This window comes from Nannospalax galili, unplaced genomic scaffold (genome assembly GCF_000622305.1).
Source record: "Nannospalax galili isolate Female #2095 unplaced genomic scaffold, S.galili_v1.0 scaffold768, whole genome shotgun sequence".
Lineage (NCBI taxonomy): Eukaryota > Metazoa > Chordata > Mammalia > Rodentia > Spalacidae > Nannospalax > Nannospalax galili.
In genome coordinates, this window is record NW_008360317.1 from 4,436,413 (window position 1) to 4,454,324 (window position 17,912).

Genomic DNA, 17,912 nt, shown 5'->3' on the forward strand with positions numbered 1-17,912 from the left:
TAGTCCCACCTCGCAGAAGTGCAGTTTCTGGGGACTATGGGTGGCTCTACAATTCTGCCGCAGAAGGCTTTCTCCAGAAAAGACTGTTTACAGTCTTCATAACTCCGAGCAACCAATGCTGCTACAAACAGTTTCACATTGGAACTGCCTCCTGGAAGGGCAGCTTACATTCTTGCCAGTGACTTTATTTTCATTTTAATGTCAGTGAAAGGAAACTTCTAGATTGAAAAGTTGGCATCTTTTCCCTCAAAGATTTTAAAATCTCTTAGATGTTCTCAGAGTTCTGTAAAATAATCTTTTCAAATATATGGAGAAATAGGGAATAGGAATTGCCTGGATGATGAGTCTACAGGTTAAGAATTCCTTCCAACCTCTTGGTTTCCAGAGCTTTCCAAACTGACCACATGGCTTTACTACTATTTTACCTGCCGGAAACCCACAGCCTGCCTCTGCACTTAGACCATGAGCCCCTTGAAGGTGGCACTGGGCCTTATAGCGTTGGCTCTCTTTCTTTTTCAGAGCTTAATGTCTCTGGGAGAAGCTCAAAGATATTTTTTGATTGAATGATTCAGAGATTTAAAAAAAATGTTACTGAGCTATCAAATTGCTATTGCAGGGCTCTAATCTGGGCCCACAGTTCTCTAAGGATTTTCAAGTTGAGACTCAGGAAATGTAAGAACTTCCTAATTTTTTATGAAAAAAAAAAAAAAAAAACAAACCCTAACTCCCTGTATCTCCTCTCTTGTGACTCCATAGTAGATGCTATTCAGACTGCTGCTTGGGAAGGGTGCACCTAGACTTTCGGGGGAATGGAGGAGAAGGAAGCTCATTCGGCTATGGGCTATAGCCAGATTCATGACCCTTCACATCCAGCAGTGACCCTGGTAGATGTCCCAACTCACCGCTTGTTCTTCATATGCATTTTTAAATGATTTAGGGTTTGTCAGGAGAAGAATGTGCTTGCCAGCCTTAAGTCCCACCCTTAGTATTGTACCAGGCACATTGTAGGAGTTCATAAGCAGGTTTTCAATGAATAAAGGGATGAATAAAACCATGATCACATTAGCAGAAAGAGAGGACCTTGAAGAAATGGAACCAGGCAGACAAATCAAGGAGAATGGGAGTGACATTTTGCAATAGGATACTCAAGCAGTAAAGACAGATTGAGGTCAGAGCTCTGTTGGTCATGGGCCATGAGAAGAGGCAGAGGATGAGGACAGCACAGGAGCCTGAAGCCTTGCAGTTGGAAGAGACATTGAGGGGATGGTGTCTAGGCTGGGCTTGGGAGCAGGCTTGCTAGCTGGTTGGAAGAAGCAGCATGACTCGCAGTTGGCAATAGAAAGCAGAGGATCAAGAGGAAGAGAGGTTCCAGCAGAGTTGGGGGGCTCAGGGGGAACATTCTTCAGGTTAGAAGCAGACAAACAAAGGCCTCCCAAAGGTGATGGATTGGCCTGTGAGATGAACTTGGGTAGACAGGTGCCTAGGGATGTGGGCTGAGCTTTTGAACTCTTAAGCTCCCTCCCAGCTTTGGGAAGCTTTATCTGACAGGGCAAACCTGAAACAAAGCCAATACCTTCTAAGTGGGAAGTGGCCGCAAACTGAGACGCCTTCAACTTGCCTAGTTCAAGCTGATAGGGGCCTGTGCACAGAGGTGACAGAGCTTGTCCTTCACCTACCTTCTCTATGATCCACGACATCCAAGGGGCTGGGAGTGTTCAATTTGCAGTACATGTGTCCTGAGATGACATTCCAAACTATAATCTCCCCATCAAAGCTGGAAGTGGCCAGAAGAAAAGGTGGGCACTGAGCTACACAGAGGATGTCCTCCTTGTGCCCATGGTTCTGAGAAAGACAGAAAGACAGAACTAAGAAATCAAGTTCTCAAATCACACGCAGCAGTTTTCCTTCATTTGATCCCTAAGGAAGGTGCAAAGCAGTTCTTCCTTCTCTGAAGCCTCTGCTTCTCCATGTGGGAGGCTCTCTGGAGGTCAGCCTGAACATTTCTGAATCTCCATGGTCCAGGGCCCGCTTTCTGAAGGAAGCATTACCCTGGCAACTTCCTTACTTCACTGTCCTGCTAGCAAGCAGGCTGTTGATAAGGTGCCCTCATTTGGGATGCATGATGATAGTAGTGGGACAATAGAACACAACCCATGGCCAAAGTGGTTTGGTTTCTCAGAAGCCAGAAAACCACATGCCAGGGAAGAGTGACTCACGGGGCTCCCATCTGCCTTCCACCATGACTCAACTATGTTGATGGGAATTGGAGCTAGGTGTCCCCCTCCAAATGGATAGGCACCATTACTAAAAGTAAGAACCTAAAACAGGTCTGTGAAGTTGAACAAAAGAGCCCCTGGCCACCAGCGTTTTGCCTTTCTCACTATGGACAGTTGCTGTGTGAAGGCAGTTGGCTTTTCTCAGCCCTAGAAAGATATTCTTTTACCTTTGTCCTCATATATTTTCCACAGAGTGTCCCTGTGAACCTGCCCATGATCACCTAAGATGACCTGTCTGCCTGAACACAGATTATGCTGTGAAACTTTTGGGGAAGAGGAAACCAATGGTCATCTCCTTCCCATGATCCTCTACCCACTTCTACCCCACTCTTCCACAGTATGTTGGGCACTTAGGTGTCTTACTCTAACTGCAGAATAAAATTTACCTATTTGTTCTGGGCTGAATGTTTGTGTCCTATGCCCAAATTCACATGTCAAATTCCTAACCTGGGACTGGAGAGATGGCTTAGTGGTGTAGAGCACTGGCCACTCTTGCAGAGGACCTGCATTCAGCTCCTACCTCCCATGTGGTGGCTAACAATCATCCATAACTTTAGTACCAGGAATCTGACACCCTCTTCTGGCCTCTGCAAGCATTGTACACATGGGCGCATTTACATACATGCAGGCAAAAACACTCATATACGAAATAAATAAATAAACAAATCTAACCCCCCAAATGGTGATATTTAGAGATGTGGTTTTAGGAGGTTATTGGGGTTGAATGAAGTCATGAAGATGGGTTCCTCATGGTGGGATTAGTGTCTATATAAGAAGAGGAAGAGGCATACGGCCCACCCTCTCTCTGCTATGTGATAACATAGCAAGAAGATGTAGATGGTGACCAGCTATCTATCAATAAGCCAGGAAGGGAGACCTCACCAAAACCTGACCCTGCTGGCACCCTGATCTCAGGCTTCTCAGCCTCCAGAATTGTAAGCAATTAATTTCTGTTCTTAAAGCTGCCCAGTGTGTGGCATTTTGTTAAGGCAAGCCCCAGCAGACCAAGATAATTCATTAGTATATCTTTCAAGCTCTTAGTTTTCTAGCCTCAGTTCCCTTCTATACATGATGTGCCAGCCTTTCAAATCCTCCACAGTCCTCCCACACAACATAAACCCTCCACAGTCCTCCCACACAACATGAACCCTCCACAGTCCTCCCACACAACATGAACCCTCCACAGTCCTCCCATTCAACATAAACCCTCCACAGTCCTCCCATATAGGATGAACCCTCCACAGTTTTCCCATACAACATGCTTCTGTGCTTCCAGGCTTTGTTCACACTTCACTCCCTGCTTGTCATCTAGATTGTCTTTCCCTTCTGGAAAAGTCCTAGTAATCTTTGATATCCCATATAATATTGCAGCAAAGCTAGTGCTCCTCAAGTGTTTTCTACATGGTCCTATTACTATTAGAGTGCATACTTATCATTTCCTCAGCTGCTTATCCTCTCATGTGTCTGTGAGCATCTCATAAATCACATTTGTATCTTCTGTGCCTGACAACTGAAGGCAACAGTATGCAAATACTCAATAAGTATGTGTGAATGATGGAAAGCTAAATGAATACATACTTCACTGACCCAAACACGACTTCCAAAGGCCGTGGCTTCCCCCAGGCATCTCATGTATCATCTTATTATTGCCTTCAGCATTCACTCAACTATAAGCTTCGTGAAGGTAAGGCCTTTATTCTTTGATAAATAGAATATATTTGGTCTACAAGAAGCATTTATTAGATGCTCACTGAATGAAAACATATTCACTGGTCAACTACTATAGCTAGGTATTGGAAGAGGCCCTGGGAAGACTGCAGTGAAACGACAAATGAGGTCTGTCTTCATGGAGTTTGTATTCTAGTGACTTGCACCTTTGGAATATTTGTAGGGGACAGAAGGTAGGTAAGAGGTGGCAGACATTTCAGCACATTCTTGGCATTTGTCTTAGTGCCTTGGCATCCAGACTATTTTAAAGGAAGTCATTCAGTCCCAGGAAGCTGTGGAAAGTTGGGGGCATTTTGGTTCCTAACAAGCACCACAAGCAGTTCCCTGGCTCTGGGCCTCTAACAATATACAGGGTGGCAGGAGTGTTATCCCCTAAGCTCTTCGAGGCTTGAGGATAGTACCCTGAAGACAATTTGTCTCACCAAGCAAAAGCAGCAAGTGGATGCTTCTTGGAGAAAACCACCCCCCACCAACCCTGAGCCTCCGGCCCACCAGGACTTCCAGTTGGACCCAGGGAAACTGCATGGACTCTGCCCCTCAGGCCTCACACCCCAACTTGAACATGGGGCCATCACTTTTCTTAGAGAGGAGGTAGCTGCCTGGATCTCAGTCTCTACATGGGCCTGGATTCTGCCATAGCTTCTGAGAAGCTGAGCATGTGTGGCAGGACCAGGAAATGCAGGAGAGCCGTTTGAGTGAAGGAGATCCTTATTGTTGTGTGGACTGAGAGCCAGATAGTGGGTCAGGGCTCACCAGGTCATCCTGCCAACATGGCTGAGGCTTCCAGAAGTGATGAAAGTCACGTGATATGTCCTGTATCCAAAGCCAAAGAGGACACATTGTACAAGCAATAAGATGAGCTGCCAACACACAACTTCAGAGAAAAGGTGTTGGTACATTTCATAACCCTACCCCTCACCCCACCACTGATGCAGATTTTTGAAATGTCAAAGCAAATTCCCCTAGTGCCAGTGGGAATAAAAAGCAATCCACTCCTGACGTTTGGGTGATTGCATTTCAGCAAATCATATGTCAGCTGACAAGCTCTCCTTGGATCTGTTGCATAGCTTTGCCTTCATAATAAGACCCAGAGCTGTTGCATGTGCTAAACCCAAAGCCATCAGCCCAGGAACCTGTAATACCAAAGGACAAATGCAATGCTGAAATTTCTCAGGTAGTCATCTCTCAAATCACTCTCAGGATGCAAGGCTTAGGCTGTGAAATATAGTGAACTTTCAAATGAATCAAGAGAACTTACAGCATTTAAAGGCATTCGGAAATCCAGGACCACCCAGCATAGCAAGCAGGGTAATAAAATGTCACAGGTAGATTTAAAACTTAGCCTTAGGCAGTACTTTAAACTCTGTCTCTTAATCCTCTCCCTGTATCTAAGTCATAAAGAGAAATTTCTTGTCTGTAGAGATGCTTACAGATGGCATTTCACTTCCTCTTTCTGGTTAGAGAGGCTCTAAGACATTTTGAAGGTAAAAGCTGGTCAGCTGGCCTGGTTAGACTTCAGCTGGGATGTGCGCTTGTGCAGAGGAGCGAGATCCTGCAGGCTGGGGAGGAGGGCCCAGCAGGGGTGCGGGGGTGGTGAAGCTTGACAAGGTATGAGTCAGGAGCAGAACTACTAAGCTGCAGGTGTGCACGAACAGTCTGGCTTGATCCCCTGGAGCCCAGAGGTCCCCCCCACCCCACAGCACATCTTCTCTGTGGGAAATATTGGGAAGTAACTGAAGTTAAAAAAAAAAATCTTTTAAAATAAACAAGAGAGGAAAGGATAAAGAGAAATTAAGAGAGGGAATCCTGTGCATATCACAACTTGTCTTACACCAGGTAGCAAAGGCACTCTCAAATCGAGAGAGAGAGAGGGAGAGAGAGAGAGAGACAGAGAGAGAGAGAGAGACAGAGACAGACAGAGACAGACAGAGACAGACAGAGAGAGAGAGACAGAGAGAGAGGAGAGAAAATAAATCTGAAAGGAGGGTTTTGAAATGTCATTAGTTGGTACATTTCACTTACAAAATACATGTTTATTCTTCTGTCCCATCCAACAGCTATGATACACCTAAGAGGACAACAGAACGTTAACTTTCAGTGTGTAAACTTTTCATCTGTTTACTTTCTGCATGGAATCAACACTGTGGTTGGACTGTGCCATATCCATGTGATAAACTAAGAGCTGAGAACCCAAGTTCTTCTGCTGCTTATGAAGAACAAGGGGAAATGTAATTTGAAAAATCAGGGTCAGTTTTTAGCTGGTGCTTAAAGGATCAGGACACAAGCAGGACATCCCATCATTTCTGAGGTCCACAGATCCTCCGTGGGAAGCTGCCTTTCTGAGGATTGCCTGTTCCCCAGAGCATGGCTGAACCACAGGGGCAAGACCACTCACAGAAACTGACCAAGGAAATTGCTTTACCCTTGTAATGGTCAGGAAGGAATTACTGGATTTCTGTTCTTTGATTTATAGTGGTTGAATTTACTTGCTCTAGTCTCTGATTTGTTTCTTACTAAAGCACTTGGTGGGGTGACATGGCACTTTCTATGTCAATTTCTAAACAGTTATCAAAAGATGCAGAGATTTACTTCAATGCTCTGGAAGAGCCTAGTTACCTAAACCACCTCCAGGAAGTAACCAGGGTCCTCTAAAATGCTTAGACACATTTTATTATGGAAAATTCCCTTTACTGTTATTAGGGTTTGTATCTCTTAAAAGGCTCAGATGTTGAAGTCTTGATTCCCAATTAGCGGGTGATTGGATTATAGGGTGCTGACTTCTTCAGTGGGTCAAACCATTGATGAGTTCATAGCTGAATGGGTTGTTAGAAGGTGGGGCGTAGTTGGAAGAAGTGGGTCACTGGGGGTGAACCTTTGAAGGGTATATTTTGTCCTTGGCTTCTCTGTGTTTCTCTCACTTTTCTTCTGTGCTGCCATGAACATCTCCTCTCTGCCATGCCTTTCTGCCATGGTGTTTCTACCTTAGCACAGGCTTAAGAGCAATGAAACCCACTGATGATGAACCGAGACCTCAGAAAATGTGAGCCAAAACAAATCTCCCCCCCCCCTTAGCTTTTTCTTTAATCTCAGGTATTTTGTCATAGCAACAAAAAGCTAACCATACTGATTTTTTTTTCCAACCAGGACAAAAAAGATGTCCTATTAAATACAACCCAAGCTGAATATAACTCACCTATTTTGGTTCACCTCCATATAGGTACAATCACAGACTTCAGTTTGTTTTTCATCTGGAAATATATTGCCACCTATGTCAAACATTTTTATCAACTCTTGAATCATCTTACATATGTTGACCTCATCTACCTGATGATCAAGGAAGACTTCATCATTTACTTTCTGATTTTTAGCACACAGTCAAATGTCACCTGAGGCATTAAAGCACTGTTCATTTGTAGCCATATGCCCTGTCCTACAATGTTGATTCTGCCCTTGATCAGCTACAGGAAGAGAGAAACTCAGCTTCTCCTCAAGTCTCCCAACAGGACCCAGTAGCATATGACATGTGTCAAAGCAGATTTTGGAGTGAGTCTCATGACTTCAGTTTCATGTCTCTTTTACTCTGACGTTATTATTTCCCTCTATAGTGGAAGAATGTATATCTTATCTGCTCTGCAGGAGTTTTACAGGCCAGTATCGGGAATTTTTTTTTTTTTTTTTTTTTTTTTTTTTTACCAAGAATAGATATAGCAAATGGCTTGGGACAGGTAGGGAGATTCATAATAAGAGACTCACTTTTAATTTGTCAATTTATGACTTATGTGATTATGTCCCTTTGAAACACAAGTTCAGAGTCATTAAGTAACATGAAATGCAGAGAAAAAAGATGTGGAGGTCTTACATAAATCCTAGGGTCTGTCTCACTTGATTTTCCATTTAAGACAAATGCCCAATCAGTACTTTATGGGGACCACTTGCAGGAGTTCCCAAGCCTCACTTGCCATTCTGAAGGGTGTGTAGACAGTGTCCATTGTTGTAGCTCCATATTTTCACACAGCCATCTCTGCCCCCAGTAATGAGCCTAGGAAACAGAGTGTCCCACTAGGACGACATGGCACATGCCATCCTGCTGAATGGTTCATAACACTAAGGAAAAGATGTACCTTCTTCCGCTGGAGTCAAAAGTCAGACAAGTGATGCTAGTGTTGCCATGAGTCCCCCAAAATTCAGACAACTGTCTTCCTGTTTCAAAGTCCCATACTTTCACCATCTGTATAAAAAGTTGAGAGAAAGATGACATAGAGATAATGGTTATCAAATCAAAGGGAATTTGTATTTAGAAGTCTAGTAACATTGATATTAAAGATGAAAGTTCACCTTGAACATCTCTGTACTTCCATACACATTGATTTATTTGAGTATATTATTCATTTGCTAGGACTACCATAGCAAATAGTCACTGACTAGATTGCTTCAACAACAGCAATGTACTATTTCACGGTCTGGAGGTTTGAATCAGGCTCAAGGTGTTGGTTAGTGTTAATTATCAACTTGACACAATCTAGAATCACCTGGGAAAGGTATCTCAATGAGGGATTGTCTAGATCAGGAGCTTGGCCTATGGGTAAGCATGCTCATGAGGAATTTTCTTCGCTGGGCTGAGGTGGGGAGGTCCACCCTGAATGTGGGTGGCATAACCGTGTATGCTAAGCCCTGGACTGAATGAAAAGGAGAGAGGGAGTTAAGCACAGGCATTCGACACTCTCTTCTTCTTGATTGTGGAGGTGATGTGACTAGTTGCCTGGAGCTCCTGTTGCTGTGACTTCCGGGCAGTGATGGACTGTAGCCTGGAACTGTGAGCTCCCCTAAGTTGCTTTTGTCAAGGTGTTTTTTTGAAGCTACTGAAAAAGAATCCAAGACAGCAGGGTTCATTTCCTCCGGAACTTCTCTCCTAAGCTTGCAAATGGCCTCCTTTCTTCTGTGCACGCATTTATCCGGTGTCTCTTTCTGTTCTAATCTTGTAGAAAAGAAAGAGTCAGGGGCTGGAGAGATGGCTCAGCAGTTAAGAACACTGGCTGTTCTTGTAGAATCCCGGGTTCGAATCCCAGCGCCCACATGGCAGCTAACAACTGTCTGTAAATCCAGTTCCAGGGGATCCAACAGCCTCTTCTGTCCTCTGTGGGCATTGCACGACATGGGTGCACTTACCTATGTGCAGACAATATACGCATACACATAAAATAAAAATAATAAATAAAATATTTTTTTTTAAAAAAAGAAAAGAGTCAGACTGAATGAGGACTAGCATACTAGCTTCATTTTTAGTTAATTGCCTCTTTAAAGGCCCCATTTCCAAAAGGAATCCTTTTACACTGTTGGAGGGAATGTAGATTAGTACAGCCTTTACAGAAAATGGTGTGGAGATTCCTCAAAAGGAACCACCAGATGATCCAGTAATCCCACTATTGGCCAAAGGAATGAAATAGTATGCTGAAAAAATGTTTACATTCCATGCAGCACTATTCACAATGGTCAAGTAAAAGAATCAACCTAAATATCCCCCAATGAGAAGAAAATGTGGTACATAAACACATGGAATACTATTCAGCCATAGAAAGAATGAAACCTTGGCATTGTGACAACATAGAAAGATCATTAACTCAATGAAATAAACCAAGCACAGAAACACAAAGCATTGCATAACCCTCCTCACAGTGTGGAATCTGAAGAAGCTGGTGGAGAAGTTGAAAGTAGAATGTTAGGTACTACAGGCCATAGAGAATAGGGCAAAGGGGAAGGTGGGGGAAGGTTGCTCAGCTGGTGCTAAAATTAGATAGGAGCAGAAAGTTCCCGTGAGCTGCACAACAGGGTGACTAGACATAGAAATAATAGACTGTATATTTCAAAACATTAGGCTGGAGAGATGGCTCAGCAGAGGACTCAAGTTCAGTTCCCATCCATGTTGGGCAGCTCATAATAGCCTGTAACCCCAGCTCCAGGGGATCTGATACCCTCTTCTGGACTCCATGGGCACCTGCACTCACATGTGCGTATACCACCCCCCACAGACACACGCAGACACAGAGACACGTACACATAATTAAAAAACAAAAAAATAGAGAAAAAAGAATTGTGCAAGTTTTTACGTAAAGAATGATACCTGTTTGAGGAGATGGATAATGTTTAAATTGTTTCAAACACTATAAAATATACACTTGCAGGGCCTGGAGAGATTAATCAGTGGGTAAAGCACTTGTGGTACAAATATGAAGATGAGAGTTCAGATCCCTAGTACTCATGTAAATGCCAGCCAGGCACAGTAACCCACCTGTAATTTCAGCACTCAGGAGGCCAAAACAGGATCCCTGGAACAAGCTAGCCAGCCAGACTAGATGAATGAGTGAGTTCTGAGTCAAGTGAAAGACCCTGCCTCAATATATAAGGTACAGAGTGGTCAAGTGAAGAAGACACTTGATGTCAGCCTCTGGCTACCACTGCACAGCACATACCCACCCATACATATGTGATCACACATACACACACCATACACACAAGTACACATAGACACACAAAGATGTCTCCATGTACACATGAATAAAACCCACATGGCACCCTTTACCATATATGGTTTTTAACACATACACACACACGCACGCATACACACGCATGCACGCACATGTACACATGCATATATGGGAGGGGTCGGGGAGAGAATCTCACTATATATCCCAGGTTGTGCTTGAACTCTTGACCTTGCCACCTCGGCCTCCCAGTGCTGGGATTACAGGCACATGGTACCTTTTAAGTTTTTTTTTGCTTGTCTTGCAGTTCTGGGGATCAACCCAGGGCCTTGTGCTTGCTAGGCAAGTACCCTACCACTGATCTGCATCCTCAATGAATTTTTATGATTTTATGTATCAGTTAAAAAAATGAAAGAAAAAAGAAAGGAAGATAAAAGAAGGGAGGGAGGGAAGGAAAGAGGAAGAAAGGAAGGATGGAAGAAAGGAAAGGAAGAAAGAAAAGAAAGAGAAAGAAGAGGAAAGAATCTACAAATAATTACATTCTGAGGTACTAGGTATTAATAATGCAACACATGCCAGGTGTGGTAGTGCATGCATTTAATTCCAGCACTGGGAGGCAGAGGCAGACAGAGCTCTATGAGTTCAGGGCCAGCCTGGTCTGCATAGCGAGTTCCAGGCCACCTGGGGCTACAGGGAGACACTGTCTCAAAAAGACAAAAACCAAAAACGGAAAAGAATGAGAGATATGAATTTGAAGGTATAAAGTTCAGCACTTATGGTGTATAGCTATTTCCTCCAAATTGGAATGCTCCCTCATAGGGGACGGAAGGAGGCTGATAAGACAACCAATCATCCATGCTCCTGTAACTATACCCAGTCATTGGTCATTCTTTGGTCTGTGGTCAGTGCCCTATCTGACTAGACATATGTTCACATCTCCCCAGGAAAAGTCACACACCTTAGCACTCACTGAGAAGATTGGAAGTTTTGAGAGTGTAGAGCACAACACTGAACAGCTAAGTGCAGAAAAATTAAGTGTGGACACAGTTTTAACCAGCAAAATGTATTCACTGTCTGGGTCAATAAGAAAGAGCAACCTGGTTCGGGGGTGTCTGTGTCTTTTAATCTCTCAGCCTTGAGATGTCACTCGGCCCAATGGCTTCCATTCTTGCAGCTACTCTCCGCCCCATCCCTTGAGTAGCCTTTGAATAAGGGTCTCTTCTAAGGAGTCCAGTGTCCTGTTTCTTGATGGCTGAAGTCAGTTCCCCACCCCAGGAAGCATTCTTTGGGATAGGCTTCCTGGAACTAGCTCACAAAGTCTTCTGAAAAGGCAGTGACAATGTGGGAGTAGACATCTCAGAAGTTGCCAAATGCTCCTTCTTAATCTGCCACTTTGTAAAAGTGGGAGTTCCATTGACTTCAGAGGAAGTTTTGGAACTCCAACCCAGAAGCCAGAAGGTGTTCTCTCACTGTTGTGGATTTCAAGTTTCTGAGAACATATTTTTTTCAGTGGTACACATTTGACCTCCTTTCCTCTGCCCCCTTGCAAAGCTATGGTTTCTAGGGATGACTGCCACTCCAAAGCACCCATCCTTTATCATATTGCAAAAGACTCTTAGCATGATTGGGGTTCACCTTACTGGTATTAATGATATTAAGCCATTCACAGATAACTCAGAGTTCTGCAGCCTGCAGCGATTGATAAGGAGCAGGTTTGAATTAAGTGACCGTGAGGCTGAAATGTGAGTCCAGGACCTGCAGCTGGCCTCAGACTCACAGATCTGCCTGCCTCTGCCTCCTGAGTGCTGGGATTAAAAGCGTGGACCACTATGCCTGTCCTCCTTTTGGGGCTCAGGGATCCTGTTATAGGATTAATCAGACACAGCTTTAAGAAAAGTAATGCTAAAGACAGCTATCTGGAAATTAAAAGACTGAAGTGAGGTGAGCAGTGAAAACATCTTTCAAAATGACTTTACTGTTCTATTCATAGAAGCAAGAAAAGTCTAAATGTAATATTTATACTTTTTCAAATAAACCTTACTTGTGCTTTGTAGGGAGAATTCATACTCTAGCAGGTCTCCTTTAAGAATTTAATGGGGGCCGGGTGTGGTAGTGTATTCCTTTAATCCTAGCACTCGGGAGGCAGAGGCAGGTGGAGCTCTGTGAGTTCAAGGCCAGCCTGGTCTACATATTGAGTTCCAGACCATCTGGGGCTACAGGGAGACCCTGTCTCAAAAAGACCAAAACAACAACAACAACAACAACAAACCAAACAAACAAAAAACTTAATGGGGATGCTGGAGAGATGAGCACTGCCTGCTCTTCCAGAGGACCTTGGTTCAGTTCCCAGCACCTACATGGTGACTAAATGTCTGTGACTCCAGTTCCAGGGGAATTGATGCCCTCTTCTGACCTCTGTGGGCATTGTATGCACATGTTTCACTCACATATATGCTGGCAAAACACCCATAAAATTAAATAAATAGATAAATATTTCAAACGAACCTAATAGGCTCAAGTAGTTTTTCCTTTAGCATATATCATCTAATTAGACACATTAAAATATGGAGGTTAGAGAGGTGGATCAGCAGTTAAAGAGTGCTTGCTGTTCTTTCAGAGGACACGAGTTCAGTGTCCAGCACTCAGGTTGGATAGCTCACTTATAACTCCAACCCCAGGGGATCTGATACCCTCTTCTGGTCTCTTTACATATGCATACCTGTTCCATCCACACACAGACATATACATAAATAAAAATTTTAAAAATTCTTATATAAAAATGTAACATCCCAAATTTAACACAGATTAAATAAATTTTTATTTGAAAATTAAATAAAATTTTGATTTTCAATTTTAAAATGATTTGAATAATATTTTTAGCTTTGAGATGTCAATAAAATTTGTTATTCTTATAATCATTCATATTATAAATATAAATAAGTTCTAACAATACGATGTCATCATTCATTGAACATTTATGAGCTGTCATTGAGTGTTTTTCCAGTATTTTCAGAGGCACTAAAAGTAGTGGCTTTTAGTGCTTCTATGTATATGACCACAGTGGGCAAATGTGGTACTGAGGTATTCATCAGTTCAGGTTTCATGAAGATCTTGGCCTCTAATCTGTGCTCCACAAGTGTTAAAGTGTGCAGTATGTTTTAAATGCTGTGAATTGTGATGGTGGCATGAGGAGGCTGGAAGGAGTTCTCAAAGCAACACATCTGCAAGATGGCCACATACTGAGACTGATCATTGAATTCACTCAGCATTGGAGAGTTTGTCCTCAGCAGGTACCTACTACAGTAATTGCTGCGAAGGTGCTCATATCTCAACTCAGCATTTACTTGCCACCTACTGCCAGGGGAGACATTTATTAAAAGCAAATTATTAAAGGAGGAAGACTGTGCCATCACAGAATTAGAAGCCCCAGTGTGAATGGGTCATTCTTTTTGTCTGAATGGAAGACTGAATGGTAGAAGATTAAGGATGTTTCTCAGAGGAGCAGATACCCTCACTATGCCAAAAAGAGGAAAGAAGGAGGAAGGGGAGATGGAAGATGAGGAAGAGAAGGAAAGGAAAGCAGGAGAAGAGGGGAGGAGGAGAATTAGGAGAAAGAGGAAGGGGAAGAGGAGGAGGAGCAGGAGGAGGAAGAAGAGCAGGAGGAGGAGGAGCAGGAGCAGGAGGAGGAGGAGCAGAAGCAGGAGGAGGAGAAGGAGGAAGAGCAGGAGGAGGAGGAGCAGGAGGAGGAGGAGGAAGAGGAGGAATAGGAGGAGGAGCAGAAGGAGGAGGAAGAGCAGGAGGAGGAGGAGCAGAAGCAGGAGGAGAAGCAAGAGGAGGAGCACGAGCAGGAGGAGGAGGAAGAGCAGGAGGAGGAGGAGCAGAAGCAGGAGGAGGAGCAAGAGGAGGAGCATGAGCAGGAGGAGGAGCAGGAGCAGGAGCAGGAACAGGAACAGGAGCAGGAGCAGGAGGAGGAAGAGAGTGCAGATGTTAATCCCTAGCCTCTAGTGCTGCTGTCTTATTGCAGGTACGAGCAGGAGGAGGAGCAGGAGCAGGAGCAGGAACAGGAGCAGGAGCAGGAGGAGGAAAAGAGTGCAGATGTTAATCCCTAGCCTCTAGTGCTGCTGTCTTATTGCAGGTAAGGGTTGATCCTGTGACTTCACCCTACACAGTGATGTGGGGAACGGATGACAGATGGTCGGAAAGAGGGTGACACCTATGTTAAGTCAGATATGGAAAACAGTTTCATGGAATATTGAATATGGAGTGGACTTTGGTGGGTCCCCAGGTGTGTGGAGGAGGAGAGGAAGAGGCACAAAAGTCCTGGGCTATACATGGGGACAAACTGGACAGAACCAGGGCAGTGATAAACAGGGTGCTGAGGCAATAACTGAATGGCTGCTTCATGGTAGTTTCAGGAGGTTCTGATTAGCAAGGAAAATACATAGCTCCTTTCAGCATGAATAAAAATATGCAGGAACTTGCCTTGTTTGGAACGTATTGACACCAAGTCAAGGTAAAAACAAAACAAAACAAAACAAAAAAAACTCTGACTAGACGACCAAGTAATATATATTATTTTTTATTATTGTTTTATTTTATTTTTTAGTTTTTGATACCAAAAGTAATATACTTCCTCAGCAAATACATAATGGTGTAGGTTTGGCATTGGAGTTGGGCAGTGGGTGGATACTAGAAGAGTTTGAAAATTATGTTACAGAAAGAACAGTCTTGTCGAGATTGTTACTGGAATTTGGTGGGCACTACAGAGGTAACTTACATGTTACCATGGAAACCTGGACCCCCATTTGAAATTCTTTTTTTTTTAAAAGCAGATATTTTAACATATATTATGGAACAAGCTCTACACTGAATTATTTACATGTATTAATTCCTTATACAATCACTCTGAAAGATAATAGAAAGCTAGATCTAGGACTCGTAGTCATAATTCTGTACAGATTCTGTTGGAAGAGAAGTTGGTCCTAAACTATTGGTTCACATATCTTGAGAATACTTATTTTCTGATAAGATCCTGTTTCTTTCTTTTTTGTTCATATACTCTTTCTTCTTTTATTATTATTTTTTTATGGGGCTTTTGGCTACTCTAACATTACCCCCTCTGAAGAGCTAACCGTAAAATCGTTTAAGGATTATATAAAAACTCCCAAATGTTTTTGACTTTTTGGCTTTTGGAATGGAGTATGTTGCTAAGAGGCCCAAGGACATTGTGAGTTTTAGCCAAGAAACTAGTTACTTTTCTTTGGGGTCTTTTTTCCCTAACTGCCTAGCCAATTCCTACCTCATATTCTTATCACACCATCCTCTGAAGAGGTTACCCAAATTGCCAACAGGGAATCCGGATGCAGGCCGCTCTGGCTTTTTCCATGCTGAACAGGCATGCAGGGTGAGGCACCTGGAGTGCTCCTTCGTTGGGTCTATCTAAAAACTCCTAAATTGCATAACTCTTATCTGTAGGGGGAAAAGAATGTCCTTGACTGGTGAATAGGAGATGTGAAGGAGAAGTAAAGGCAAGAGTAATTAGCATTACAAGTTCTAGACAGGGAATTTGAAAAAAGTCAGAATAGGGCAGTTTTCAAATGTTCATATGAGAGTCCATTGGAATTTCTTGATAAGGGCTTCCAAAAACGTCCCTCTATTGGGTTCCTCCTCATTTTTCTGCCAAGGCTGGACTTGAGAGTGATGGATTCAGGATTTGCTTTGAAGCATTTTGATAGCTGTTGGAGTGGTTAGAATCAGTGTCAGTTCCCTCGCAAAGGCTTCTAAATTTATCCATCATTTTAGAACAATAGCGGGTTGTCTCCCTTAGCTGCGGGTGGGCACTACAGTATTGCAGACCAAGATTTGAAATCTTACATCTGAGCAGCACTTTCTGATTAGGAACAAAATCATCAGTGAGAAATAATTGTCTAAGTAACTTTTTATATAAACTTAAGCCTAATATCTGGGAAGTGTAATTCCTTGAACTCTTAAATATACTCATGACTTTACCCTTTGATTATACTTTCCTTTTGGGCCACATAGTTGGCCCAAATAAATCAATTTATTTTTACACTTAAGGTCATTTGAGGATCTGTTCCTCAGGGTTCACATGGGCTTGGGAGGAGTCCCCGGCTCCTTTCTTTTACCAGTTCCATCTACGTGAAGATAAGTCAAAGGTCCTGCTCAACCATGTCTGCCTTCACTTGGAAGCATGTATGAGATATTTCCTCCGAGTTGACCCTCCTCTTTATATACTGGACACTGGTTCAAGTCCATCTTGTGGTGTCTGCATGGCCTCCCTGAATAAGAGGCCAGGTGACTCATCACAGTTACAGGACATTTTAAGAGATGTTCCATAGTCCCCTGAAACTTAGTCGACCTTGGAGGGCAAGGGGAAAACACTGTCCTTTAAGGCCCTCTGATCAGATTAGTATAAACCTCAAAGTATGGCTGTTAAACATCCAATAAGGTTAGTTCTACCAGTTTGGTACTTTTAAATACCATGTGCTATGTAGGTAAAGCTTGCGTGAAAAACCAAACATTCTCAGATAAACCTTGACTAGATCTATATTTTGTTCCTTAAACTAGTTGACTAAACTATGACCTTAGAAATTTTAAGATTATATTATGTGTAGTCTATTATTTTTGTCTCATCCTTTATATATCATAACATACCTACACAGACCTTCATCACTTGCTTAGACTTTCTCATTTTTTCTGTTTTAGAAAATATCTCCATTCCCATATCCCTTTAACATCTTTTACAGTCTGATTTTCTTTTTTTTAAGTAATTATGAGACATAATAGCATTAACAAATAAAATTTCCATCTGTTGTGAGACTTCTTTTCCTGGGGATGTTAAGCAATGCTTATTTTCTTTAAAGGTTCTAGCATTAAACCAATGTTTGATTAAAATTTTACTGAGAAACCAATGAATTTACTGAGCTTACTTACCAAGATAACTGAGGGGTTGCTGAGGTGTATGTATGACCTGAGGGTATGCACACTAGAAAGCCTTTACCCAGCATGGGTCATGCCTTCTCTTCCTAGCCTAGCCTTCCCCAGATTGTATACTTTAGCCCTCCCCAAATCCAGGAGACCATGTGTGATTAGGGCCAATTTACACAGAGTTGGCTGGGAAGAGTGGCTGGATACTCCAGTGAGAGTCCAATGACCCTGCTTGGCCCTCCTTTTAATGAATGAGCACAACCGTCAACAAGCCCAATTGTGGTGATGTTTAGCAATCAGGCACAGCTGAAGTCATGATGATGGTAGTTATTTCATTCAGAAGAGACTGTTGCATAGCATCATCTTATTAAAAGGACCTGGAGTTTAAAAGGATTTGGTGCTACGATCTTATAGTCTCATAGACAATGAGACTGAGAGAGAAAGTTATCTCCCTTAGTGTTTATATATTTTTTAAATATTT

General features: G+C 42.8%; 1 protein-coding gene across 1 annotated transcript in view; it reads right to left on the reverse strand.

Annotated features, from left to right (window-relative positions):
* The window catches only part of LOC103727256 (WD repeat-containing protein 49-like), a 60,327-nt gene that overhangs the window by 16,994 nt on the left and 25,421 nt on the right, over positions 1 to 17,912 (reverse strand). Inside the window, exons 5-10 of the mRNA XM_029559649.1 lie at positions 8,126 to 8,232; positions 7,964 to 8,043; positions 7,198 to 7,252; positions 6,027 to 6,072; positions 4,758 to 4,817; positions 1,677 to 1,842 (exon numbers count right to left, since the gene is read on the reverse strand). Of these exons, the coding sequence (XP_029415509.1) occupies positions 1,677 to 1,842; positions 4,758 to 4,817; positions 6,027 to 6,072; positions 7,198 to 7,252; positions 7,964 to 8,043; positions 8,126 to 8,232 (514 nt within the window). The remainder of the gene's footprint in view (positions 1 to 1,676; positions 1,843 to 4,757; positions 4,818 to 6,026; positions 6,073 to 7,197; positions 7,253 to 7,963; positions 8,044 to 8,125; positions 8,233 to 17,912) is intronic.